The sequence below is a fragment of the Syngnathoides biaculeatus genome, chromosome 11 (genome assembly GCF_019802595.1).
Source record: "Syngnathoides biaculeatus isolate LvHL_M chromosome 11, ASM1980259v1, whole genome shotgun sequence".
NCBI classification, from domain to species: Eukaryota; Metazoa; Chordata; class Actinopteri; order Syngnathiformes; family Syngnathidae; genus Syngnathoides; species Syngnathoides biaculeatus.
This window is the reverse complement of record NC_084650.1, coordinates 29,139,167-29,166,503: the sequence shown is the minus strand read 5'-3', so window position 1 is coordinate 29,166,503 and position 27,337 is coordinate 29,139,167. Positions and strand designations below refer to the sequence as shown.

Sequence of the window (27,337 nt, the reverse complement as noted above, 5' to 3'; positions counted from 1 at the left end):
CAATGAGACGGCATTTTGGCTAACACGAAGGAACAAAGAGCTACCTTCCCGGAGGTAAAACTAATGGAAATAAACGAGTCTACCAGGGGGCGCCGCTGTCCTTTACGTCACTTCCTGCTGCTTCTCAAAAACAAATCCCTGAGAGGATTTTCATGGCGGGTGTTACAAAAAGCTGTATACGTCAAAATCATATTTTGTGGTGATCATATTGGCTGTGGGTTTTTCATTAATAATATACCAAAAATCATCCATTTCATGACAGACCCACTTTAACACAGGAGGGAACTGGAATAGAAGAGAGGAATCCCTTTTTTGTACCAAATATTGATTTATGGCGTTAGTCCTGGGGTGTATGCTTATCTGTCCACTGAACTGAGCTCAACCATTTTCAGTAGTATCTTTTACTCTCTCGAGTATCTGAATTGCACAATAATCACGAGTGCATAAGCATTAAATGAACAGGCCATTTGTGTTTAGAGTGGAAGTGACAAAATTGTTGCGGGGGGAAAAAAGAAGCTGGAACAGAGACACCCAACTGTATATTTTTTTGTTTGCTCTTATGTTTTTCTTTTTTAAAATGTTGTCTTGTTTGCGCTTGTCTTGCAGAAATTAAATTTGTCACAGTCGGCTGAGATAATAGCAAGAGGGAATTGCTGAGCCTAATACTGTACTCTGGGAGCAATACAAGTTATTTTGGTCCAGTAGACCACTTAATAGCTCTGGCTGATGCAAAAGAGTTTGAAAATCTATATGCCTATTGTGCGAGAAGTATAGAAGTCTTTTCAGTGACTGTTGCTATAGCCTCTCCTCTTCCTGTCGATTTGCAGACTCGTCACTATCTTTGATCAGGCCAATGACTGTGGTGTCATCTACGAACTTCCGGTATTTGACAGCCATGTCCGTTGAGGTGAAGTCGTTTGTGTAATGAGGGAAGCGTAGTGGTGAGGCGAAACAACATTGGGGTGCTGATAATGTGTGTGTGGATGAGGTGGTGTCCCTCAAACTCACCTGCTGTGTCCTGCCCGTTAGGAAATTTTAAATTGACTAGCAGATGGCAGGTGAGACGCTAAGATGGAAAAGCTTGGAAGAGAGGAGTTTGGGAATGATGGTGTTGAACATAGAGCTGAAGTCCATGAACAGGATCCTCGCATAGCTCTCCTCGGAGATGAGGTGTCCTCGAATGAAGTGCAGGCCCATGTTCACTGCATAAGCCGCTGACCTGACTGCTCAGTCCGCAAACTGCAGTTGGTTCAGCTTGTGACTCTCTTGAGGTGGTCCAGCACAAGGCGTTCAAGGACTTCATGCCCACAGACGCCCAGGTGACAGTTGTGTAGTCATTCAGACTGAAGATTGCAGGTTTCTTGAAGACTGGGATGATGGTACTTCGCACAGTTACAGGGAACTGCTGAACATTTTTGTGAAGACTCGAGTAACTTGGTCTGTGCAGCCTTTAGGATGGTAACGGAAAGTCTGGGCCCAACGATTTTTTTTTAAATCTTTTGTTGTTTGAAGATGTGTTTCTCGTCCTGTACATTGATGGTCAACGTAGAAGTCAGAGGGGTTGAAGTGGTCGGTGGTGTGGCATGGTGAAATTGTCCTTTTCAAATCCATCCATTTCCCAAGTCGCTTATCCTCACAAGGGTCACGGGAGTGCTCGAGTGTATCCCAGCTACCTTTGGGTGAAAGTCGGACTCCACCCTGAATTGGTCGCCAGTCAGTCGTAGGTCCCATCAAATCTGCAGTAAAACCTGTTTAAGTCGTTGGGAAGCCTTCTATTGTTCTCTGCTTGGGGGGGAAATTTGCTTGTAATTGTTTAGCGATTGTAATGCATGTCTGACTGATTTGGAGTCATGGGCACTAAACTGTTGTTCCAGCTTTGCTGCATGATTCCTCTTTGCAATGTTAAGTTCCTTTAGTCAGCTGCTTTCTAGTGTTTAGTCTGGCAAAGTTGATTAAGTTTGGCAGTGAACCACGCCCAATTGTTATTGCATATGTGAAATGACTTTGTTGGTAACCACACCGCTTAACGTAAACATCCCGTTTCTTGGTTTTTGTGGAGCAATAGAGCTGCTCTCCCATTGGCTGTTGATGTCACATCTTCCTGGCATCCATTGGCTAGGAGGAATATCAATCTTTACCCATGATGCTTTTCGCTTCCCTTGGACACGCGACTTTCACCAAATCACGCTAGTGCTCTCACACGCTTTCACACCCTAGCATACATTGGTAAAATACAACTTTTTCACAAGTTTTTCGTTTGTTTTTTTGCAAGTTTATTCATCTTTATTCTCCATGGTCCCCAAGAAATTTTAGTGAAATTAAGCTGTGTGCGTGCGTCCATTCGCACATATGTTTTCTGTCAGCTGTCAAACATTTGAATGGAAAAGCTACATTAGTGTTAATTAGTAGCCCAACAAAATGGTAACAAAAATATGTATTGTATGCATCATGCATGCAATTGCTACTTAGATGTACAGTACATACACTGTATCAGTTACCACAGCATCAAAAACCATAGGCCTTCTAAAAGTAGTTTTTTTCAGTGTATTATTTTTTCAAGATAAGAAATACTGCATGATTCATTCATTTATTTTTGTGCTCAGCATTTTTCAGCTGTGCTTACATGATGGAGGATGCACTCCTTGCCCGCGCTCAGCCCCTCTGGCCTCTGTGTCCTTAATATGATATATTCTGAGTAACATTGTTTCTGACATGTAGCTTTCCAGTTGCTTGATTTACAATATCCCCGACTCTTAAATGGATTTAAAAAAAAAAAAAGAAACGGAAAAATTTACTATCACGTTCTACAATGTGTTTCTTGACCAGTTTACTGTTGAACGGAAGGATGTGGACATTTGTGACAAACAATCCCATGACCTAATATTGAAGAAATGCACCAAGTGTCACGTGATGGCTCTTACTGCTTCTTCTGATTACTTATTGCATGTCCTCACCGAATGCCCTTTCACCCCACCACACACCCTTGTCTTCAAATTTCTAGCTCCCTATTGTTCTGCTGTAGTTTTCACCCCTAGTCCCCTTGTCCACTCTGTCCACCTGTCTGTCCCCTAAAAAGTCTTTTCTGTCCGACTGTGTTTTCAATAGACAACAGAATAGAAGAAGATCAGAATAATTAAAACATTTAAAAACAAGCAGAGGGAGTATTTCAAACTCCTCTGTGACACTTCAAATTTGTTCCAGCACGATGGCATAGAGATCCAAGGCAATGTGGCTCAACAGGGCAGGTCCAAAATTCAACAATTAAAAAAAATAAATACAATTTGAAATTTTAAACCTTTATTAAAGATGTTTCGCAAGAATATGACATTTACCCATCAGTCAATAGACTGGAATAAAATGTTAAATCAGGTTCAACATGATTGAAATGGGGCAAAACTGATGTAATTTGAAACTGAAACTGCAGCTCGATAATATTCTATTTTTCCAGTATCGTCCTGAAAATTCTGTTGAACAATTATTAGGATATATGCTATTTTTGCTTGGTTAAAGAGCAATTATGAATACAAAAAAAATAAATAACACATCAGTTTCCTTTTTCACGCTTTTTTTACGTTACCTTTTTTTGTATATTCAACACGTTTTATTTGTTAAATTCACATTGTGCATAGAATATAAGGTATTAATTAGAACAACTTTTACAGCCTTTGCATCATCAGTGAAGCATATAGCATTTTAACATTTTGTGATTGTGACATTGACGACAAGGCTCTTCATTTATGAGTTTTGACCATCTGACTAGAAATAAGATGCATATTCTCTGTACTTCTACAGTTTTTGAATGCATTCACGTTGCTTAAGATAGCTGGGATGGGCTCTGTCAGACTCAGAAAATGGGTGGATAAAATGAAGTATCTTAGAGAAAAAAAGAAAGATTTCCTTCATCTGACTTCATTAAAAGCCTCCTTTGTTTGGATACATGACCCATTTATTCCTCTCTGGCCAACTGTCCCATATTTTTCACCTACTCGAGTCACAGTTTTACCACTTACATATTATCAGATGGTAGTCTACAATACTGGCCATATGTCATAACACAGTAACTACACTCAGGAAAAGCAAGTAATGTTATGGCTGCTATATGGTTGGCCACTGTAACTGTCACCTTCGTAATAAACAAAGCCACACATTTGATGGTACTCATAACTAACAGAGGCGCTCCACAGGGTATCGTTATGTTACCGCAGTACAGCAGGCTCGTTAATCTCATTGATTTGTGCTGTTAATTTCACCTTCGTCCCTCAGGTCCCATGACCCGGCATCATACTTGGCTCTGTCAGCAGAGAGACAGGGAAAGGGAAAGTTCCCTGTGAAATGTTCCCACACTTTTGCTATTTTCTCTTCTGTATTTGGCATTGAATTACATCTTGTAACAGGTGTGTTCCAGCTCCTCCTACTGAATAGCTTCACTTCAGCATTTTATTTAACACATATCAGTGACGTAGGAAAGCTTTGTCACATATATCCCCATGTGTGTCCGTCTCTACGACCACCACTGTAGTAAAACTGTGATTTACAATGCTGCTTTTCTGTTTGCTTTTTGAGGGTCAAAATTCCAATTTCATCTTCCATACTGCAATATGAAACCGCTGCGTTCAAATGCTTGCAAAAAACAGTAGAAAATAAAAATAGATTCTGATGGAGGGGGACCTTTAAACAAGTTCAATTTGTTGGCTGTTTTCGATGGCGCCAAAGTAGAAAGAGTCTTCAGGGGATTTTTTAATGTTTCCCGGATCCCCTGATTTAAATTGGGAAGTACAACATGATTACTGTTGTTGTTTTCCTTTCGGCTTGTCCCTTTCGGGGTCGCCACAGCGTATGATCTCAGATGAACGCATATATATGTTTGGCCCAATTTTTACGCAGGATGCCCTTCCTGACGCAATCCTTCTCGGGGAGTGGAGGCCCCAGTGGGATACGAACCCACAACCCCTGTCATCGTAACTAAAGGTAGTGGAAGCAGAAAGTGTGCCTCTTTGATTCAATGAGCGCAAAGTAAACCGTGACTTTGTGGTAGAATGGAAGCTAGCGTTAGTCACAAAAAAAAGAAGAATTAGATTTAAAAAATGTGAGAAAAGAAGACAAAATTATGAAAATGTGGGATCATTGCAGACCCAGCAGAAAGGCAAACACCGGTGATGGCAGCTCTTTAAAGACTCAGTGCAGTGGAGGAACCAAGGTGAATGTCTTGCAAATCAATGAATTTAATATTAATGCTTGCTTGATTGTTGTTGATTTTTTATCTTATGTTAATGCTTGCTTGATTGTTGTTGATTTACTTCCATAAAGACAGTCCCGAGGAGGGTTAAGGATTTTATTAATTATGATTACTGTTGAATTTGTAGCCAGTTTATACTGTAGCGAAAAGTTAAGTATGTACACAACTCTGTGGTGACTTCATTCAGAGTGCTTGCTTGTCAAGGGACAGTTTTCGTCAATAATTTAAGTGTGTGTGCATTTTATCTGCAAGTCACTACATTTTGAGTCAAGTACTGTTGGTGCAAAAGAAAAACGATTACAAGTGGCAAAGTTTTTTTCAGATCGAAGTGTAATTTTCATTTTTGTTCCGTTAGGTCTAAGCTCTTAAATGCAAACCCCAAAACCTACTGTATTATGTTGTCTCATCCTAAAATTCAGGCTGCTAAAGTGGAGTTGCACAACAGGCTTCTTATCTGTTTTTTATGAGTAACTTGTTTTTCATACTTATAAGAAATGGTGAGAAGAAAAAATGATCCTGAAACAAATTTTTTAAATTCTTTGTTTGTAATTACCTTGCTGAAAATACTTTGAGAGAAGAAAAAGCAGGTTGCTGCTCAATGTAAAAAAAAAAAAAAGGCCATTATTTTTTCATCTTTATTCATAATTGCGCTTTAACTAAGCAAAAGTAGAATTTGTGTTATTAGTCCATCCATTTTCTGAGCCGGCATTTAGTTGTTGTAACAAAAATAACTGCCGTGCTGTGGGCTTACCTTGCCATTTGTTTTGAAGCCAAAATGTTTGGCTGCCGATCTGTTGTATTTCACTTCGCAATTATCCCTGACTTGCATTTCTTCTGTGTGAACGTGTGTGTGTGTCTGTGTGTGTGTGCGTGCGTGCGTGTGTTACGATGTTGACACTCCTCCTTGCCCTTGTAGAGACAAAGAGACAATACCTGACGAAAGAAACCTGAGGAAAACCAGCAGCATGCTGTATATGGCGATATAGTGAAGAGGGAAAAATTGACATTGTGGGCCGCGTTTATTTTTAGTATATAGTATGCCCTGGCCCATTTGCGGTTCACCGTTCGTGGCCTCGCATATTTGCGGATTTTTGTCTACAAGTTTGTATTTTTTTTAAATGGTCTTTATTTTCACAATTGTAGAGGTCCATTGGACTCCCCTAGACGTAATAGTGGTGTTGTAAATGTGCAATTTGCTGAGAAAGTTTTACAAACACAAGTACTTGTGCAGTTTTCAGGCCAAAATGACACACTTATTGTTGTAAAAAGTTGCAGTAGAGTTATTCTTCTTTCTTTAACTCAAATGCAATGATTCCAACATGTTAATCGGTGCTCCCAAATTTCTCACCAAACACACCAGTAACTTCTGCCTTTTTATTGACATTACTGCAGTTCCTTCCCCTCAATTCCACAAGATAGGATTAATTTTGAACACTAACCTCACCTTCGAGCGCTGCATCAACAACATCACAAAAACACCTTTCTTTCACCTCATGAACATCGCTTGTCTCCACCAAGCACTTTTCTCTTTTGAACTACCAGAACCCTTCATAGAGCTGGCCATCCGACCAAAATAAGCAAATCAAGGAGTAAAGCCTTGGTGTGAAGGTAAAGAAAAACCCAAAGATCACTGTGGATGAGCTCCAGAAATGCAGTTGGAAGGTGGGAGAAAGTTCTAGAAAGTCAACAATCACTGCAGCCCTCCACCATTTGGAGCTTTATGGCAGAGTGGCCCGACGGAAGCCTCTCCTCAGTGCAAGACACATAAAAGCCCACATGGAGTTTGCTTGGAAAAAAAAAAAAACTCTGAAGGACTTCATGATGGTGAGAAATAATATTCTCTGGTCTGATGATACCAAGATAGAACATTTTGTCATTAAATCTATGCCGTGTGTGTGGAGAAATCCAGACTCTGCTCATCACTTGCTCAATGCAGTCCCAACAGTAATGAATTGTGGTGGTAGCATCATGCTGTGGGTGTGTTTTTCAGCTGCAGGTACGGGATGACTGGTTGCACTTGAAGGAATGATGATCAGGGGCCAACTACAAAGATATTCTGGAAGAAAACCATCTCCAGAGTGCTCAGGACCTGAGACTTGGCCAAAGGTTCACCTTCCAATAATAGAGTGTGCTAAAGCACACAACTAAAATATCAAAGGAGTGACTGTGACTGTTCTTTGTTTGGACAAGTCAAAACCCTGAATTAAACACAATTGAACATCACTGGAGAGACTTGAAAATGATTGTCCCCCAACAGTCACCATCCAACTTGACAGAACTGGAGAGGATCTGCAAGAATGACAGAGGATCCCAAAATCCAGGTGTGAAAAACATTTTGCAACATTCCCAAAAAGACTCACAGCTGTATTGGCTCACAAGGCTGCTTCTACTAAATACTGAGCAAAGGGGCTAAATATTTATCGCTATGTGATATTTCAGTTTTTTAAATATATCTGCAAAAATTCAAAGTTGTTTTTTTCCTGTGAACATGGGGTTTTGTGTGTACATTACTGAGGAAAAAGGAAAATGATCTTGGCAAAAGGTTACAATATAACTGAAAATTTTAACTCTTCCGTAATATTTTTCCATACCAACTGTATGTGCTGAAAAATTGCACATTTTCTCAAGGTGTCATGATTAAAATGATACAAACACGACTACGAGTGACAGAGATCCTTGTTGGCCTCATGAACCCAAGCAATCATATACCATTGCTGAGTATTTAATATGCTGAAAATCAGGTACTTTATTAGGGTGTAATCAATTAAAATGGCAAAAAAGTGTACATAACTCAAATCATCCATCTTGTAGGATCCTAAAAACACACCTTTGGTGAAAATATAAAGCAGTTTCAAGTTAACAGTGTCTTCGGGGATCGTCTGAAACTTTTAAGAAACGTAAAGAATTTCCCAATCATTCTTTACGAGCATCGTTCGATGAGGTTTAAGGATCAGCACGACCTTCTTAATGGGGCGAGAGCTGTGTTGGCATGGTATGACTGATGCAGATTATCATAGCCGGTGGAAGCCAATTACTGCGGTCATCAACTCACCCTTCAGGGGCCCTCTTGGTGGAATGAAATGCATTACAATATTCTCGTGCCAGCATTTTTTTTGTCTTTCCCTTCCACTGATCCCCCCCAGTTGGAGTACAAATAATGCCATCAATGGGACCCTTGAATGGTCATGTCTCATGGAGGAATTACATCCTCCTTTTGTTTTTGTCACTATTCAAGACAAAGCCCTTTTATTGTGGCACTCAAATGTCTTTGGATGACTGCAGAGTGAACACACTGCATTGCAGAGTTGTGATGTCGGAGAATATCTTTTCTTTATCTCTTTGTATTTCTATGAACTGAACAAACAGTGGTTTATCAGAAGTTTGTTGTCCTTCACAAACAGGCCAAAGAAGCTGAGCTCAAGACAACTGTGGTCCAGGGATGTACAAAGACTACAGAGCGAGCGGAGTTACAAGTAAGTGGCTTTGCTTGAAAAATGGAACGTTTTTCATGGGGGGTTGGGGTTGGTGCTCTGTTGAGATGAGAATGCTGAGGTAAAAAACATAGTGCTGCTCTACTTTAAAGCTATTACCACCAAACTTTTCCATTGCCCACAGCACAAAGTTTTTTCAAGATAACCGATCTCCAATGACAAAGATCCAATTTGCATATTTTTTGATTGGATTGTGTTGAGAATAATAGTCTCCGATATTCTTAAAGAAAAATTTATCATGGATAAAGAATTACAGCACAATTTTATTGAATAATGTGTTGACAAAGGGTTGGCGCAAAACCTCTGCCTTTAGGCTTTGTAGGGATAGTTTTTACATACGGGCTACTGTTACTGTAGTTGCATGCACTACTCAGTGTAGAAATAATTTGGCACAATGGGAGTGAGTCAGGAGGAAAACACTCATAAAACACAGAAAGTCCAAAGTTTGAGAACATTGCACGCTTAACAAGCCAGATAAAGTCCAATATGTTCTGGGAGAGAACATCTACAATGGCCAACATAAGGTGAAATATCAATTAGTTATTTTAATATAGCCTACCGTTGCTGGTTAGCACATAACGTAATACCCCCTGAAGTATTAAAATTAGGCACAGCTGCAGGTGTACTTGAAATATTAATTTTATTCTTTATTGTACAAACAGTAAGAGAGCGCAAACATTTATGTGTGCTACCAATGGCCAAAACTCACCCCAGGTCTCAGACACTATGACAGATTCAAATAGTAATAATAATAATGAGGCTTTAAAAGTGGGTTTTTTTTCGCATTACTCTTATGTAGCAAAATATGGTGGTAATAATGAGCGCTCACTCTGATGCCTGGCCTTTCTTCCTCCTCCTCCTCCTCCTTCCTTCTCTTCTACTCTCCTTGCGCTCTTGTAGCCTCTTGCTTTCTTGTTGCTTTCTCTCCTTTCCTGATGAAGGCTGATTTATATTAAATTCAGGTCAGTATGTGTAAATTTGTTGAGTATCTGTCTTTATCAATTATTTCTTGAATTTAATCAATTGTTTGCACTATAAACTATTGGGATCCCGATTCAATATTTGATATTGGGTAACGGTCTGACGAGTATAGGATCGTATTGGAGTGGACATTAAATGTCCTATATAAGCACTCAAATAAAACATTACAGGCTCTGCTCCAACACTTTCACTTAGCAGTGCCTCTAACACATACGATCACAAGAGGGTGTCCAGATGAGGCTGTACGATATGCTAGTGACAGGACATCCACCCATCCATCAATCCATCCATCAATTTTGTTAGCCACTTATCCTCACGAGGTTCGCGGGAGTGGTGGAGCCTATCCCACCTGTCAACAGGCAGGAGGTGGGGTACACCGTGAACTGGTTGCCAGCCAATTGCAGGGCACATGGAGACAGACAACAGCTGCACTCACAATCACACCAAGGAGCAATTTAGAGTGCCCAATTAATGTCGCATGTTTTTTGGATGTGGGAGGAGACTGGAGTGCCCAGAGAAAACCCACGCAGGCATGGGGAGAACCTGCAAACTCTACACAGGTGGCTCCGGCGTTGAACATGGGACCTCAGAACTGTGAGGCCAACGCTTTCTAGGTGATCCAACGTGCCGCCGCGACAAGACATTTTGAACAAAATTCTTCGCCTGCGACACCAAAAATATTAAGATCCACAGCAAAATACCATCATTACCTGCACTTGCTGAAACGATGATTATCCAGTTACATTAGGCTTGTAGCAAAGTTTACTAAAGAGCATTTGACATCCTAACTCGAAACATACTGTATTTTGTAAGGATTACCATATTTTCCAGATGACAAGCTGCTGCTTTTTTCTGGCGATGTGAGCCCTGTAGCATATTTAATAACGTGGCTGGAATATTTATTTATTTATTTGCTGGTGGCTATCAGTGAACATACAACAAAAACCTGTGAGAACGTTAAAACACGGCCATTCCGTATAATGCACTTAAGTTAGGGAATGTGCAGATGCCTCCAATGTGTAGTAGAAGAAGAATTTATATGGTATAAGTTTTGTGAATGTTCTGAAGTCCTGTTTGGATGCCGGTATAATAGTAAGCGGAATAATACTTGATCTGCCGTCGAAATAAATAAATAAAATGATACATTTTGATTTATTTATGAGACGTGATATAATGTTATGACCTCCTGTCTCTATCCCAATGTCATCTTGAGTAGTATAAGATTTCATTCATTATCGGTAAAAACAACTAATTTTTTTTTTACAATAAATGCAATGGGATAGGATAGTTCTCTCCATATATTCTGAACTCCTGTTTCAATGCCAGCGTTGTGCTGTGGAGAATAATGACTGCTCGACAAGCAAACTAAAATAAACAATCAATGACATAATTTTTTAAATCCAAATGTTTTAATGGGATGAAAGAATTTATCTCTGAAGATGTTAAATTCCCGTTTCCATGGTAGTCTGGTATTAATAATGTTGCACAAATGAATTGATTACAGCTTTAGTGTCGCTCAATTTTCCATAGCTTTCTTCATGTTAGTGTTCTTTAGACAAATGTTATACTCCATTTTAATTCATTTGCATCAAATAATTGATGTCCATTCCAAACCGATCTCCACAAACAAAGTACTATACAATACTGCAATCTTAAAGTGGACATCTTTACTCTAGTTTCAGTAAATACTTTAACATAAATCAGGCCTGTCGAAAAAGGACAAATATTTTAAATTCCCATGATCGAATATGGTATCATTGTAATGCTAATTGGCAGAATGAATCCAGTTTGTTATCCATAAAAGAAGAACACTCTTGTGGGACAAAAAATGAATAGCTACAAGTTCTTTGTAACTTAAGAAATAGCAGTGAGGGTTTTGGGCTAGATTATTGTTCTCAATGTACTGCACTTTCCTGAGTCGGACATACAGTATAAAAACAGACTTTTTATGAATTCAGAACATCATACATTCACATTCAGGAGTGATTGTCGGTCACAATCACTGTACCCTGTACTGTATGATGCCGCAATGACCAATGAACGTGGCAACCAATACTTGAGAAAAACTGCAAATCATTTGAAAGCATAAAGTGCATATGATTGAACTGAGTGTACTTGTATGTCGAGACATGCATTTATTTAAAATAACAGCTTCTTGGTAACACTTGCAAGACCTTTTAGGAAATAATGACTGATAGACTATTTTTGCACAAACAAAATATAATTTTGAGTCATTGTCCCATTTGCCACAATTTTTGGATCATCTAAAGACCTTGCATGGGAAAAAAAAGACTAAATTTTCAGTATTTATTTTTTAAATATACAAATACAAACCGAGAGATAAAGTAGTGGATACGTCTGCCTCACAGTCCTAAGATGTGGGTTCGAATCCCCGTATGAAAAATACATGTGGAGTCTTTTCCCCATGCTTGTTTTTTTTTTTCCAGGTACACATCCTTGACACCTCCCAATGATCAAAACAGACTAGTTGTCTGATGAGTTTTTTGTCTATATGTTGCCCGATATAGGCTCCAGTTACTCAGCACGACTCTACTGAGGATAATCACTGTAGAAAATAGATGGATGGAAATATGGGTCATTAATACGTGTATATATATATATATATATATATATATATATATAAAACATGAAAACCATTATAAAATATCATCATGTACGGTAATTTCTCATGTATAATGCATCCTGAAGTATAATACGCACCCCCAAAGTTGAAAACCCTTCTACCAATGTACAATGTGCACCACCAACTTGGTGCTATCCATATGCTCAAAATATTTGGAATTATCTGGCTTTCGATTTTGCTAGGTTTGTACTTTTAGTGTTTTTGTCATCATTAATAATCTTTGTGCATGTGCTGATGTAACGGTAATGTATATCTCAGGAAAGGCCACAGGACATGCTTGTACTGGTCCCTGTAATTGTAAGAACAGAATCCCTCAATGATGGTATAACATTTTACTACTAGTTAACACGTATTATAGTCCATGTGTGTGTATGTGTGTGTCCGTGTGTGCATATACACACACACACATGCACAGACATCCATCAATTTTCTGAGCTGCTTTTCCTTACGAGAGTTGCGGGAATGCTCGAGCCAATCTGTCATCAGGTAGAAGGCAGGGTACACTCTGAATTGGTTGCCAGCCAAATGCAGGGCACATGGAGACAGTCGTACTTGCAATCACACCTTGGTCTCCAATTAATGCATGTTTTTGGGATTTGGGAGGAAACTGGAGCGGCCGGAGAAAACTCACGCAGGTACGGGGAGAACATGCAAACTCCAGCCGGGATCTGAACCCCTGTCCTCAGAACTGTGACGCCAACGCTTTTCAGATTCTCCACCGTGCCGCCATTTTATATATATATATATATATATATATATATATATATATATATATATATATATATACACACACACACACACACCAAAATTCTGTTCCTACTACACTAAAAATAGAGATTTGAAGTAAATTAGACGGGATAAGCGGTGTAGAAAATGATGCATTGTTATTCAAGGTTTTGTGATATGGAGATTTTGTGTCTCCTTTTCAAATGTGAAAATATTAAAAATATGAACGCTTAGCAGCATCCTGGAATGGATTGGCACAACTGGTTTGTGGCCAAATAAGACAGCTGCATGTTGTTTTTTTCGCAACATTTGAATAGACTTTGGTTTTACTGTAACAGCATCAGCTATCCATGAAGGAATATTGGTGGCAATACATATCCTTATGTGTGACTGATAAGGCATCATGGGTTATGAATTGTTTTGCCCCTTTTTAGAAAGCATTCTGAATCACCAGTAATGCTGTGGGAGAACCTCGTTAGGAAGGGCTGGCCCCCTTTTAGAATTGTGCCCAATCCTGTTTCCAGAACAGATGCTGCTACCACCAAAGAGCTGGAGCAACTCCCTAGTCTCTCACATCAGAAAAAGTGTGGCAAACACGTTGCCGCAGCTTAAAACACATTAGCTCCAGTTGCTTTTTATGGCGCCTTGTTACTGCTCCACAACTCATTAAATTTCACCTGGGTAGGGCCAACGCGGTGGACTGTAAAGCCTGTTTAATGAGATGTGACTTAAGCCGGCGAGTCACCTTAACCTTTTCCCCGGCCAGCTGATGATCTGCTCTCCATCCGTCAATGTGCATGGGGAAACAAAGGAAAAGGCTAGGTAATTAGAGTAGGAAGGATTTAGGATGATCGTGGTCAAAATGGAACAGATGTGCATTTCTCCAGGGATCTGAGGGGAAAAAATGTAATTTTTCACTTACACAATGAAAACAACAGCTATTTGAGCTGAAAATGGACAACAACAAATACCAATGCAATCTGTTTTCAACAAGTAGAACCGATTCAAATGACTCTGGAATCTCCCCCCACACCTCTATTTCATTGGAGAGGGCGTAGCCATACAGCACTCCATATTTACTAAGTCAAATTTGGACTGTGATTTTATAAAGGACTCTTAAAAAGGCCGAGGAAAAGACTTCTTTGAGGAAGCCAAATTAAAAAAAACAATAACTAAGAAACAGGGTTACCCCTCACTTTTCTCATGTTAAAATTGCACTACCACAGTCACAGATGAGGCCATGCTTCCATGTAATATGGAGTCATTCTTTGTGAATTATTCATTCAGTCAGTTTCCCATAAAGGCTACAAATGTGTGAAGCACCAGATAAGGTCCAAGTGGGTCAACTGTATACTGTATGATTCTGCTTTAATGCGTAAAGTCCAGTGCATTAGACCTCCCATCTTTTCATGTTTAAATGTCATAAAATCAGAAAGTCACTTCACAAAACTCAGAATAAAACATTTTACCATTTGATGATACATTGCAGAGGTGTAAGATGGGGTGGGAGAGAGGAATTTCATGTGTGCATTGTTCGATAGCGTCAAACTGTGTGATGTAGCTGGAAAATGTGATGATTATGTGCAGTATGAGCTGGGGTTGGAACAATCAACTAACGTGACCAGATATGTATTTGTAAATGAGAAAGATGCAACTGTATTGGTAGCAGACTCCATACTCTATGATAAATCTACCTGGAATCAGAATCAGGTTTATTTTGCCAAGCCTGTCAAAAACACACAAGGAATTTGTCTCCATTAGTTGTAACCGCTCTAGTACAACAGTCATGTCGAGTATGACAACGGACAGTCAGTTGACAGGGAATATTTTTGTGACATAAAGACATTACAATAACAGTCACGGAGCAATAAAGTTTACGAGTAATCTGGCCATGACAGAACTTTTTTTTTTTTTTAACAACTGGGCAAAAAGAGCAGTCCTCTAGCATTGAGAGCAGCTAGAATGCCGAACAGAACAATAGTCCAGTCGGAGGGGGCGGGGACTTCACACAGTTCCAAAGTTGTATGGTAAAACTGGAAAACTGCAAGCTTGTCCACTGACTTTCAAGCAGGAGGGGTGCACACTGTCTGGGCCTGCCGCTTTGTTAGTGAATAGTCATTGTAGAAGGGGAAGTGACAGGTGTGATGGTGGTCATTGGTGATGTGCCTGGGTCCGTGTGGAGTGTAAAAGTGTCCTTTTAAAATCTGAAGTAAAAGGTATTCAAGTCGTCAGATAGTCCTTTATTGTTTTCCACTTGGGGGAATGATAGTGTGATTAGTTATTATAATCCTTGTCAAATTGACGCAAATTCGATAGCAGCAAACTGGTTTTACAGTTTTTTTTTTTTTTACATAATTTCTCTTGGAAATGTTCATTTCTTTTGTCAGCTAGTTTCTGGCTTGACTGTTTAGGTGTTTTTCCCCACTCCAGTAGACATCCTCTTTAGCCTAGCAATGTTTGGGAGTGAACCATGCTCGTTGTTATTAAACATGCGAAATGTCTGTTGGTGTCCCAACGTCTTTACAGAAGCTGATGTAGGATGCAACATTTTTTGTATAGTCATCTAAACTGCCAGTTGAAGTTTCAAAGACACTTCAATCTTTGCAGTCTAAAATGTCTCAAAGATCACTATTTGCTTCCTTGGTCCACTTCTTCACTGTTTCAACCACAGGCTTTGAATATTTGAGTTTGGTCCTGTGTATTGGATTAAGTGAATTCAACAGTGATTAGATGAGCAGCCCAAAGCTCTATGGGGAACAACACGTTTGAGTCCCTCAACATGGTGTAGCAATCTTATAGTGTGCTGTTTTCCTTGGTTGGATTGTTATCAAGTCCCTCAGCTGAAGCTTTAAAGTAACCTTTCATCTTCTGTGTCAAATTAACATTCTATTATACAGTTTTTGCAACGCATTTGGCAGGTCACACAAAACCACTGTTGTCAAAAGAAAACCCGGACATCGTTCCCAACGGTCACTCGAATTGAATGAGTGCATGCGCCAGCTGTTACTCATTATTGCCAGTTGACAAGGGTAATTGAATTTTTTGCTCCCCTTGCTTAACAGTCACTTTTTAAAGTCAACTCCTTTCTGATAAAAACATGCACCAACAACGGCCGAGTCAGTGTTTTTTTAAAATTCCACATGCAGATACGGTGGACCCTCCAAAATCAAACACCCCAAAAGAGGTACAAGTTTGAGTACAGCCAGCATTGGCTGGAATAATGAAACTTCAGAGTCAAACAATCTTGCATGCCTCAAAATCTTGTGAGAAAATGTAAACGGACCTTGGACCACTGGCCAACAGTCCAGTTCTTCTCCTTGGGCCAGTTGGGATGCTACCTACGTTGGCTCAGACTCAGAATGGGCTTGACCTGAGGAACCCAACAATTGCAGCCCATCTCCCAGATGCGACTGAATATGGTGTTTATTTGAGCTGTGACTCCCTCCTTACTCAAGTCATTCTAGATCTCTGCTAGATTGTTGAATCTTCTCTATATGATGGGCCACAGCCATCTCTTTTGCCGGTGCATCTTCTGCCAGAATTTTTCCTTTCACTAGACTTTCCATTGATATGCTTAGACACAGCACTATCTGACCAGCCAGCCTCCTGAGCAATGAACCTTTGTGGCTTACCCATCCTATGGAGGGTATCAATGATGGCCTCCTCACCAGTTGTCAAGTCTGCAGTCTTCCCCATATTGAACTCAACTTAGATAATTGAACCAAATTGAAGCAATGTAATGACACCTGGGGAACCTCGCAGGTGGTTTGAGTTTTGGAAGTAATTAGTCTGCAAAATTTGGGATTATTTCTTCACAGTATTCTAATTCATAATTCCCGATTTCACGTGTTTTATTAGTTGGAAGCCCAAATTATGTAAAAATAAACAAATAAATACTTGAAATTATTGAAAATGTGGGCCCTGAATCTATTATCTAATAATAATTTAATTTGGGAAAAAAAATCCATAATATTTACATTTTTTTGGAACGGGAAAATGTTTCATTTTCTCATCATATTATTGAATATCCAAAAGCTACATTTTCAAACCAGGATAGCTTTATTCAGCACGTGTTCACGTAACTATTAAAAGGGGGTTTTAACAAAAAATATATTACGTATGATTATTTGAAGTTTTGGTACACAGCAAAAATGATGAAAGTTAACCCTCATGAGTTACTTAAGTGGGCAACATAAATTGATAGGGTGGGCTGGTTGTGGTTCCCAGGCCTAGAGTTTGACACCAGTGCTTTAGGAAATACAGTCATGCAAAATTAATTCATTTGTTTCAGGATCAAATTCTCCCCATCATAAAAACTCTCCGCTCGTGACTGCATCTCTAGGCATTTACGTACAATTTCTGGGACTGTGCCTATTTCTACAAAACAACTGGTCCTAATGTCCAACTGTACACCAAAGCATAGACACAATTGATTATGATCGACACTCAAGTTACTCAAGAGGAAATAGGCTCACATTTATCTTTCAATCTATGATTTTCCCTGTCCAAACAAGGGAAAATCAATGCTGTTAAATTTTGGAGGCTTGAAGTTACTTTTTTTTGTCTGCATTGCAATTTCTAGCCTATTTTCCTCGCCTTTAACCAGCGAGCACTTGGCAGGGAGAAACAAATTTTGTTTTCCAAGAACATTTCTTGATTTTGTTTGTGAAACAGTACTTTTATGAAGTGGGAACTCTTATTCACTTTGGAGGGAGATCTGGAAATTGCAATGTTATTCTGGCCTTCTGCAAGTGTATGTTTATCTTGGAAATTAGTACACTATATGGCATAGATAGAAGGAGACCTTTTGGTGGAATAGAGAGTGTCTGTGTGTGTCTGTATTAGGCTTTACACAATCCAAATTCTTGGGGGCGATTGATCAACGAGTTTAAAAAAAAAAAGATAACAGACCACAAGCTATAGTCTATGTAAATGACCTGTTCATTTACTGTATATACTCATGTACTTAATTGCTCAATAAATTTCTAATTACAATAAATGTACATATTTGCCTATTTACATGTAAAATGTGCTTCTACTTGGGAAAAATACATGTTCAAAACGACTTCTGGAACGGATGAATTTCCTAAGTAGAGTTACCACTGTACGTACTAACACAGCTCGTCAATGTTGTTGAGAATCGCAGCGTACTTATGTGCCGCCCACCACCAGTGTTTAGTTAGCAAACAGTCTTGGCAATGTAGAGCAAAGACGAGTGTCATGCTGCTTATGTTTACCCTTGATAATATCCATCCATCCATTTTCTGAGCCACTTATCCTCAGGGGGGTCGCAGCTGTGCCGGTGCCAATCCCAGCTGTCATGGGGCAGGAGGCGGGGTACACCCTGAACTGGTTGCCAGGCAATCGCAGGCCACATAAACCAACCATTCACACCCGTTTTCACAACTATGGGCAATTAGAGTATTAAATCAACCTACCATGCATCTTTTGGAGATTTCCTGTTTTGTCTTTTTTTTCCTGGTTTGGCTGAACCAATGCCAAAAACACACTGGTGTATTGTCCTTGCTTATCCCCCCCTCAATGCAATTATCAAGCTTGCTGTTTGTGGTTAGGTCCATTGTATAACTAAATTATAATTTTAAGAGTGGCATGTCTGGAATGGTAATGTTGGTCATATTTTACATCACAGGGGTACATACACATTTTATTGTTTTTACATTTTACCAATAAAACTTTCTTACACTTGTGTGACAATTAATGTTATAGCGTTACTCAACACATTGCTCATACATTTAATAGAGGCTGTCCCTGGAACGGTTTAATTAGTTTCCTGTTATTTCCCATCATGTTTGAGTGAAGTGGAAAAAAAAAAGAGCAACAGTTGCTGATGCACTTTCACCCATTTCTTGAACACCACAAACAGTGAAGCACACAAATACAAAATGAAAAGCACACACGCTCCATGGAAAGGATGCTCGCAATGAACTCACTTGGAGTTAAATGGCCAACTGGAGCTAGAGTCAGAGCTCCTCACGTCACTTAACTAAGCCATGCTCTTTAAAGGCACACAACAACACATGCTTACTGCAGTGTTTGTGTGGTACTGCACTCGTATTTCTCTTCATTATCTGTTATAATGTTTTATAGAGTTTTTATATACACAATACAGTGTTATTTTTCTTAATTAAAAACACGAGAGACTGTAATTAATACATGCATTTGGAGAAAACTCGTTTGAACTGTCACTGTGATTTGAAATCTGCACAGTCGAGCATAAAAAAATCACACGCGTAAAATTTGTTACGAGAAGAAAAAATCTATATTGAAAGATGTTGCTTATTTTGTGCAGTCTTGACATTAATTTACGTGTTTATTTAATAAACGTTGTTAACTAAACAAGCCTGCTCGTAAACAATCAGTATTCACCCAGAAACAGGAAATGCAAGATAACCGTACTGAGCATGTTCGGAAGTTACAGGGCCCTCGCTACCCACTCGCCAATTCGCCATATGCGAACACATACTGAGTCTGGCGAGTAAAGTTTTAAAATGGCGAACATGTAAATTGGCTGTTTATCCTACCATACGATTCTATAGTGTTATATAATTTTATGCATATTACAAGAATTCGTATTTGATTCCTGGCTATAGTGTGAAGAAAGTTTCACCAGATGCTCTACCGGAAGTTGAGCGAATAATTCTTTACATCGGAGACAAATGCATCCGGGTTCGCGTCAAACACACACTTTCTCTCCATTGGTTCATGCTACCTGTGTATGCTACAGAAAATTTACAAGCCTTTGGGATTATCTTCCGAAAAACAAAGGATGGCAGCGGTATCAGTGCAGCTTGTCAGCTGCCACCTTTGATGGATGCCCATTATGTGGGAAACACGCCCAGCAGAACTTTGTCTGCTGTCGGAAAATCTACTCCCTGTGCAGGGCAAAGGCAAAAGATTCGCAGGAATGGTTTTCTAAATTCAAGTGGCTTAAATTGAGGGCCTCAATTTTTTTTCTGCCAATGGTGTATTGACAGTGGAAGAAAAAAATGTTCTGACATGCTGAAAATCATTGGTGGCGCCGAAGTTGGATGACTTCGTGAAGCATCAGCAGACAGCTGATTACAAGTTTGTTGCAACTGTAAAGACTTAGTTGATGTAGAACGTGGCTTCAGCAGGCATAGCATTGTAAAGACGTCCTTAAGGAACTTTCTCAAAACAGAAAGTGTAAATGAACTGTTAATTGTTAAAATTGAAGGCCCTGAAAAAATTTTTGATTTTGACAAATGTTTCTGTAAATGGGTGAACAGTAAAAAGAGGAGAATCTTTATGGCAGGATAAAGGATGCAAAAGTGACAGTGACGTTATTTTCTACAGTCAGGAGCATTGAAGAGAAATAAGAAACTTTTATTTTTGACTCGTCACTGTCGTTCTTAATATTTATTTGATTCAGTTTCTAATAAAAATATAATTCCTTGTATCAAATTTACGTCTGAAATTTATTTGTATGCATGTAACCTGAAGAACAATAAAGAGTATTAGTCATGATAGTAGACCGCAGTTTGACCGGCATGTGATGAGCTATTTTTTGGCTATGATTATAGAAAAGTGACTAATGAAAATTTATTTTGGCTAAAAAAAAATGGTTAATGATGAAAAAAGGCTAGCCAGGGCCCTGAGTTATGCCAAAAGCGCATTTATGTTGAAAGTCATCAACATCATGAGCCATGTCAAAGGAAATTCACTGAAAACACTGAAAACATTTCAGGGTTATAACACATCTAATGTTTCAGTGTCTAACTATAATAAGTATGAGATTGTGATTTACTTTGACTTGATCTAAATTCTTAGGTTAGACTAGTCTGTCCGTATATCTAAATGCGAACTGTCATTTTCCCCGTGGTACACGTTATCTTGGAGTTGAAAACATTTCCCCTCTACATGCTTGATTAAAATATAGATAATCTACTGCTATCTTTCATTAATGGATTGACAATAGATACCGCCGTAAATTACGCTAGATTACAACAATAAATCACGATTGCTGACAGGAATGTTTGTTACAATGTATCACTAGCTTGTTGCCACTAACACCGAACTAAACTTTCAACATTTTCATAACATTCCGGGTATGAACCATTCGTGTTTATTTCTTCACAGGCCAATCCATTTAACTTTTCTTCAGATAAAGTTTGTCAGATCAAGAATTTTTATTGATAAAAAAATTTTAATGCCGTTTTATATCATGTTCTATTAATATTAGTTGAAATTGTAAATTAACATTTCTGACTTTGAAATTTTTGTTTTCTATTTTAGTTATGTATTTATTTATTTTATATTTAAGTTAGTTATATTAATCCAGTAAATTATTTTATGGTCTTGAGATTCCATCCCTAATGACACCCGCAACTTTATCTTGCGTGACTGGTGGACCACACTCGTAACTATATCTGCGAGCATGATTGACCACACCTGTACATTTTTCAAATGTGAGTGACTGATACAAGTAAATTTTGTTATGAGCTAGGTCATACAATGAATGAGACCAGTAAGTCAAAGTACCACTGAATTTTATATTTCTATGGGAACTATTTTGGTGCAAATGGGTCCTTTTAATTAAGGCAAGTCCTTTTTAAATCATAATTATTTTTCCATGTTAAAACTTGGTAGTTGAGTTCAGGGGGAGATGTTATTAGAAAGTGAACCTATGAAGCTTGACTTCTAGCCAGTTTGTGTATTCTTCTAATACATCGATTCCCAACCACTTTGCTATGACAAAATCAGTCAATGTGCCGTGAGAGATAATCAGGCGTGCCCTGGGAAATGATCCAATTTCACTTAATAAAATGTACAAATGAAGTATCTTTGTCCATCCGTATGTCGGTGATGTGTATGAGAGGCATAACAATCAAAAGGCTCCTTCATTAGATGGTAGAATGGACATACTTGAACTACTTTTGGTGAGATTCAATTCTCTGTATTTTCTCATGTGAAATATGTGACTTGGATCAGAGTTTTGGAAAACCTGCTCTAACAGCCTCATTACATGCTACTGATCTTGACTCTAAATTGCCCCTAGGTGTGATTGTGAGTGAGGATGGTTGCTTGTCTCTATGTGTCCTGCGATTGAATGGCACTGAGTTCGGAGTTTACCCCACCTCTTGCCCGAAGATAACTGGGATAGGGTCCAGCACTCCTGTGACGCTTGTGAGGATCAGGGGCTCTGAAAATGGATCGATGGATGGCCACCGATCCTCCAGCAGGCAGGTCGAGGTACGACACCCTATTGCTCACGTCAGATGTTTTTAGACATTGTATTCTTTTTTCTTTCAACATTTGACACATAAACACAAATGGAAGTTTTTTCATACAGACGAGTACAGATTGTGTTTATGTTTTTATGCTTTGAGTTTGGGTGGGGGCGGTCGTTTTGACGGCAGTATCCACGAAGCGTCTTTTCGGACCGGATGGATCCACAAAATACCACATCCTCCTTCTCTCTCTCTCACATCCTACCTAGAGAGTTCAGTTTTCAGTGGGGTGGCGTCCGTTTCATCACTCTTCCACAGCCATGTTAATTGCCTCGGCCGCCGGCATCTCGTCCTCAACTCGCTCGTGCTCTCTCCCCCCACCGCCGTGGATGTGGACAAACTGGAGCCGAGCACGTTGTCGTCTTACTGAGGGCGGGATGTGCGTGAGAGAGAGAGAGAGAGAGAGAGAGAGAGAGAGAGAGAGAGAGAGAGAGAGAGAGAGAGAGAAGGGGGAGGGCAATAAAAAGAGTGTCTTTCTGTGTGCGGTGTGGCTGCTGTGCTGTCATTGCAGCCCAGCCCGCAGAGCAGCTCGGAGCAGAGCGAAAGCAGTCGTCGAACAGCGTCTCCATCCCGGGATTTATTGACAGCAGGAGCACGGACACAGGAAAAAAAGAGGGTGGGGGGAAAAGAAATTGCATCTCGGAGCCGCTTTGGACAATGTTTCTGTTGCAGTATACAGGTACATGTTGACAACTTTTCAATGGTGTTTGTTTCACACCGTATCTCCTGGGTGACTTATGTGGGCTGTAGTAGCTGTAGTGACTGCACCACTTCTGGACACGTTTCATCAGCCTATCGGTCATCACCATGTGGTTCCTTCAACAGCCTGTCTTTATTAATCAATGTTTATTGTCATGTTCCATCGGGCATGTACTGGATGCGTAATGTTATATTGATTTTTTGTGCACTACATTATTATCTTGACATTGCACCCTTGCTTTTGCATTAAGTATTAGATCCATTGTATGGGTTGTTTTACACACCCAGTACGTGCTGTCTGGTGGCACTGTGGTGCTTAAATTCCTGACTCATTTATTTCCTATGCATGAATCGCCCTGGTTTTGTTATTGTGGCCTCACAGGATCTCATTAGCAGCGTTCCTGTTTTGAACTGCTCCCATTAACCTGCTCAACTGTGTTTGGTTTCCTGTGTTTATACTTTACTAGACGCTCCACAGTGTTTTTGGCCAATGAGCATTTAGGTGAAAACTGCTTCCATTTCGATCGGTGCTTTCTACCTCTTGACAGAACATTTTCAGTTGCAGTCATACCTTTGGAGTTAATCTAATGCTGAAATCCCACAGCATTGTATTCAACAGCACTATTGAGCAATATGTGATTGGGGAAGATATGCATTCTTTTTTATGTGCTTTGCTACCTCTTCAATTAACATTAGCACTTACACATGGTGGAGTTCTTCTACTTTGGACATCCCACAGTATTGATGGGCTGTAAGGATATAAGATCTGGTGGGTTTTTATCTTACTGTCCCGCAGACATTTTAGACCTATTACTTGACCGATTGGACAAAGCTTACATTTTGCTTAATTGCTGATACTCATAGAAATGGCTTGAAAAAAGTGGTTCCCATGTTCATACTTTTTTACTTAAAATACCCGAGACATCCCACAGTGTTGTTTACCTAAAGCATCTAGGAAAGGTGCTTCCCTTCTATATGTGGTACTGTGAGAAAACAGATACATTAGTTTGCTTTAGAATAAACGTTTCAGTTATGTTTATACCTTCTGGAGTTCATGTACCTCGGACGTCCCATAGAATGATTGGCTAAAAGGATGTAAATTCTAGTGGATTTGTATTGCTCTCCCACAGTAGGAATGTTTTGACTTTTTTTTTTTTTTTTTAAATCAAAGTGCCTCTCTTTTCAGTGTCCTCAAAACTCACACTTTGGTTTAAATCTGTTATTTTTTGACGTTGCTTGAAAAGTTGTTCCTGTGTTAATGGTTTTGGTTTTAATGTTCTTCAAACACGCCATAATGTTTTTAGCCTACAAGTGTTTAGGTTACCTGTGGTGTAGTGACAAAAATGATCCGACCCCATCTGTGTTTTTACCTTTGGCGCTGATCTTTCTCAGTTGTCCCACAGCATTTTCAACCCAATTTATTGCTTGGTGTTCTCTAGGACTTGGGTTTTTTCAGCAATTTGAGTGTTTTGTTTTTTTGTAATCAAAGCTCACACTTTGGTTTATTGCTGTTCCTGCAGTAGTAGTGGCTTGTAAAAGTGGTTATTGTGTTTCTAATTTTGGAGTTACTCCGCCCCAAATGTCCCGAGTGTTGGCAACCTTTAAGGGTGTAAGGCTCAGGGTTGTGTCACTGTCCTTAATGAAAACTGCAGTTTAAGTTTAACTCTGCTGGTTTAGTGTGTTGTTCCTCTTTTCAATGTAATCAAAACACACAAATGACTTTATTGGTGTTACTTGTAGAAATTGCATGATAAGTGCTTTTCTGGAATCCAATGCAAGTGATAAAACGCATCCATTTGCTTCAGCAATCTCACATCCCACAGCGTTGTTGGCCTGAAACAGTGTGAAGTATGGTGGCCTTGTTCTACTGTCCTTCATTCAATACATGCAGGGTCTGACATTAAAGGTCAGAGGACAAAGATATGGTTTGTTAAAATTCACATTTGTATTGTTTATAAGTCATGTAATTCATGCACATCATTTCCAGCAGGTTGCTGATTATTGTTCAGCTACAAATTGGGTTTTTATCATGCGTATTAAGCACACCCTAAACTTGCCCGACACTCAAGACACCAGAGTGTTAGTCTATTCAGCGCAAAAAGCCTAGCGGAAGTGATGTTGCAATTGTCAAACACAGTGTGCTCGCCTCTATAAGCAATTTTTACATACAGAAGCACCCCACTGAACTCGCCATCATCACTGGACACGTTTGGGCCGATCAGAAGGTCAAACCTAACCATAATGATGACGAGCAACCAAGAAGTCGCTGTAAAACAGAAAAAGACTATCATTTCCTTGCTCCAGCCTGTGCACTTGTCAATGGAAACAAAATCATGAATTAAATATAACATCCTCATAGGGTCAGACAGCTTGAAGCATTTTTAATACAGTCATGGCTAGAAATAATGGCACCCAAGGGGTACCAATATTTTTGAGCACGACTATATGTATTATCTTTTCATGTTTCAGTGACATTGCAGAAGCTTTTAGATCAGGGGGGCACAATGTGTCGATCGTGATCGAGGCAGTTTTGGTCGATCACGACAGCAGGCCGCGAGAAAAAAAAAAAAGACCAGCCATTTTTTCTGACCTTTTGCTCACCACGCATGTGCAAACAACGACAGTACAGGAAAACACGCTAGTCGGCCAGTGCCCCCCTATTTTAAGCCCTCGCTTAAGAAATCTTATCAAACATGAATATGGATGCTGGAGTAAAGAAGAAAAACCTTTCATTCGGAGTGTGAGGTGGATTTTTTTTTTCACGATGTCATTTTCAAAGCGCGTTTGCCTCATCTGCCAGTGTAGTGAAATGGAGGGGCATTTTCGAACTCTTTATGGAAAATACAACAGCGACATTCTGCCGAAAAGCAAGCTGAGAATGAGAAAAGTGAATGAACTAAAATCCTAATTGGCCACACAGCAGTCACTTTTCACAAAATATAGTTCAACAGCGAAAGCCACCACCGAAGCATCGTTCCTGGTTCGTCACATCATCGTTAATAACCAGAAGTCCTTCCAAGATGGACAGATGTAAAAGAGGCACAGGTGACTCGTTGTTCCGATCTCTTAAAAATAAGACGGAAATATTGTCTTTGATAAAATCTCTGCAGCTGTAAAGGAGTACAGTTACACAGCGCTGTGACGCCATAGCTGGTGTGGAAGGACATCAGAAATTGTGAGTGTTTCTCAGTGCAGTTAGATGAATCCACTGACGTGAGTGACACGGCCCAGGCTTGCATTTTCATTCGTATGGTGTTGAGTCACAAAAAAATGGTTATGGTTCAAGATGTTGTGTTGTGCAGTATTGCCTCATGCGGTTATGCAAGGCACACAAACATACATTTACACATAAAGAATCCTTAATATACTTTAAATGCATTTTTGTAGTTGGTAGATCTCTGCGGCTCAGTCATTGTATTTCATTATTGGTCGTTCTAAAAAAAAAAAGACGTCAGCCCCGCAGTCGATCGCGAGAGGCTGGCTGATTGAAAAGTAGATCTTGTGGTAAAATAGTCTAGGCACCCCCGTTTTAGATAGTATGCAGTATAGTGTATATTTTGTGCCTCTCGTTCGAGTAGCTTTATAACATGCCACACAAAATCTTTGACACCTGTTGGCGTATCATCAAGGCAAAAGTACAGATGACAGTACTGAAAAGTACTGTCTGGATTTTTTCCCCCCTAACTGCCTTGTTCAAAATAACCATAATAGAGTCATAGGTATCCACAAGAAACTCTTCTTTACACCGTGGCGGTAATGAGATATAGTTCTGTTGCTAGCAGTTGAGGTCCAGTTGCCATTTTGAATGTGTCAGTTTTAGTTATATTGAGTGCCACACACACTACCAACACTCTGAGTTACTGAAGGTTCCAGGTAGGTGACAGCATGCCCGGAGTGAATTTCCCAGCGCATCCTATGTTGATATAGTGTGTGTTTGTTGTGTTGGTGCAAATAAGTGTATTGCAATTAGATGTTTCAAAGGATATCTGGATGTGTATTTGTAATGAGATTTATCAAATAAAAGTGTATACCGTGTTGTGTAAGGGCCAATTTATACTGCCTTTGGCAGACAACTCCCGCATTGCATCATGTGATCTATGCATTGCCCCACGCGGCACCTCTGCGTAGGTTCTGTGTAGCCTAACCCTAGTTGCTGTTGTTGTTACTTTGTTCCTTGTTACAGAAAGAAAAACTAAAAAGGGCTACTGGAAATGACCAAAATGTGCTGAGGAAACTCCACACTGCACCGTGCTATGCAATATCAGCCATGCACCACCACTGACCTTGAGAA

The 27,337-nt window shown here is 39.6% G+C and overlaps 1 protein-coding gene across 5 annotated transcripts in view; it reads left to right on the top strand.

Moving 5' to 3' along the window:
- enox2 (ecto-NOX disulfide-thiol exchanger 2) overlaps positions 1-27,337 on the top strand; it is a 257,527-nt gene that overhangs the window by 38,357 nt on the left and 191,833 nt on the right. The window contains exons 1-4 of one of the 5 annotated variants that reach the window (XM_061834673.1): positions 7,046-7,060; positions 7,227-7,557; positions 8,638-8,709; positions 22,859-23,026. In XM_061834673.1, coding sequence (XP_061690657.1) covers positions 8,676-8,709; positions 22,859-23,026 — 202 coding nt within the window. In that variant the 5' untranslated portion in view covers positions 7,046-7,060; positions 7,227-7,557; positions 8,638-8,675. Of the gene's footprint in view, positions 1-7,045; positions 7,061-7,226; positions 7,558-8,637; positions 8,710-22,858; positions 23,027-27,337 lie in introns of those variants that run through there. The other 4 variants (XM_061834676.1, XM_061834678.1, XM_061834674.1 and 1 more) reach the window with 4 other exon arrangements.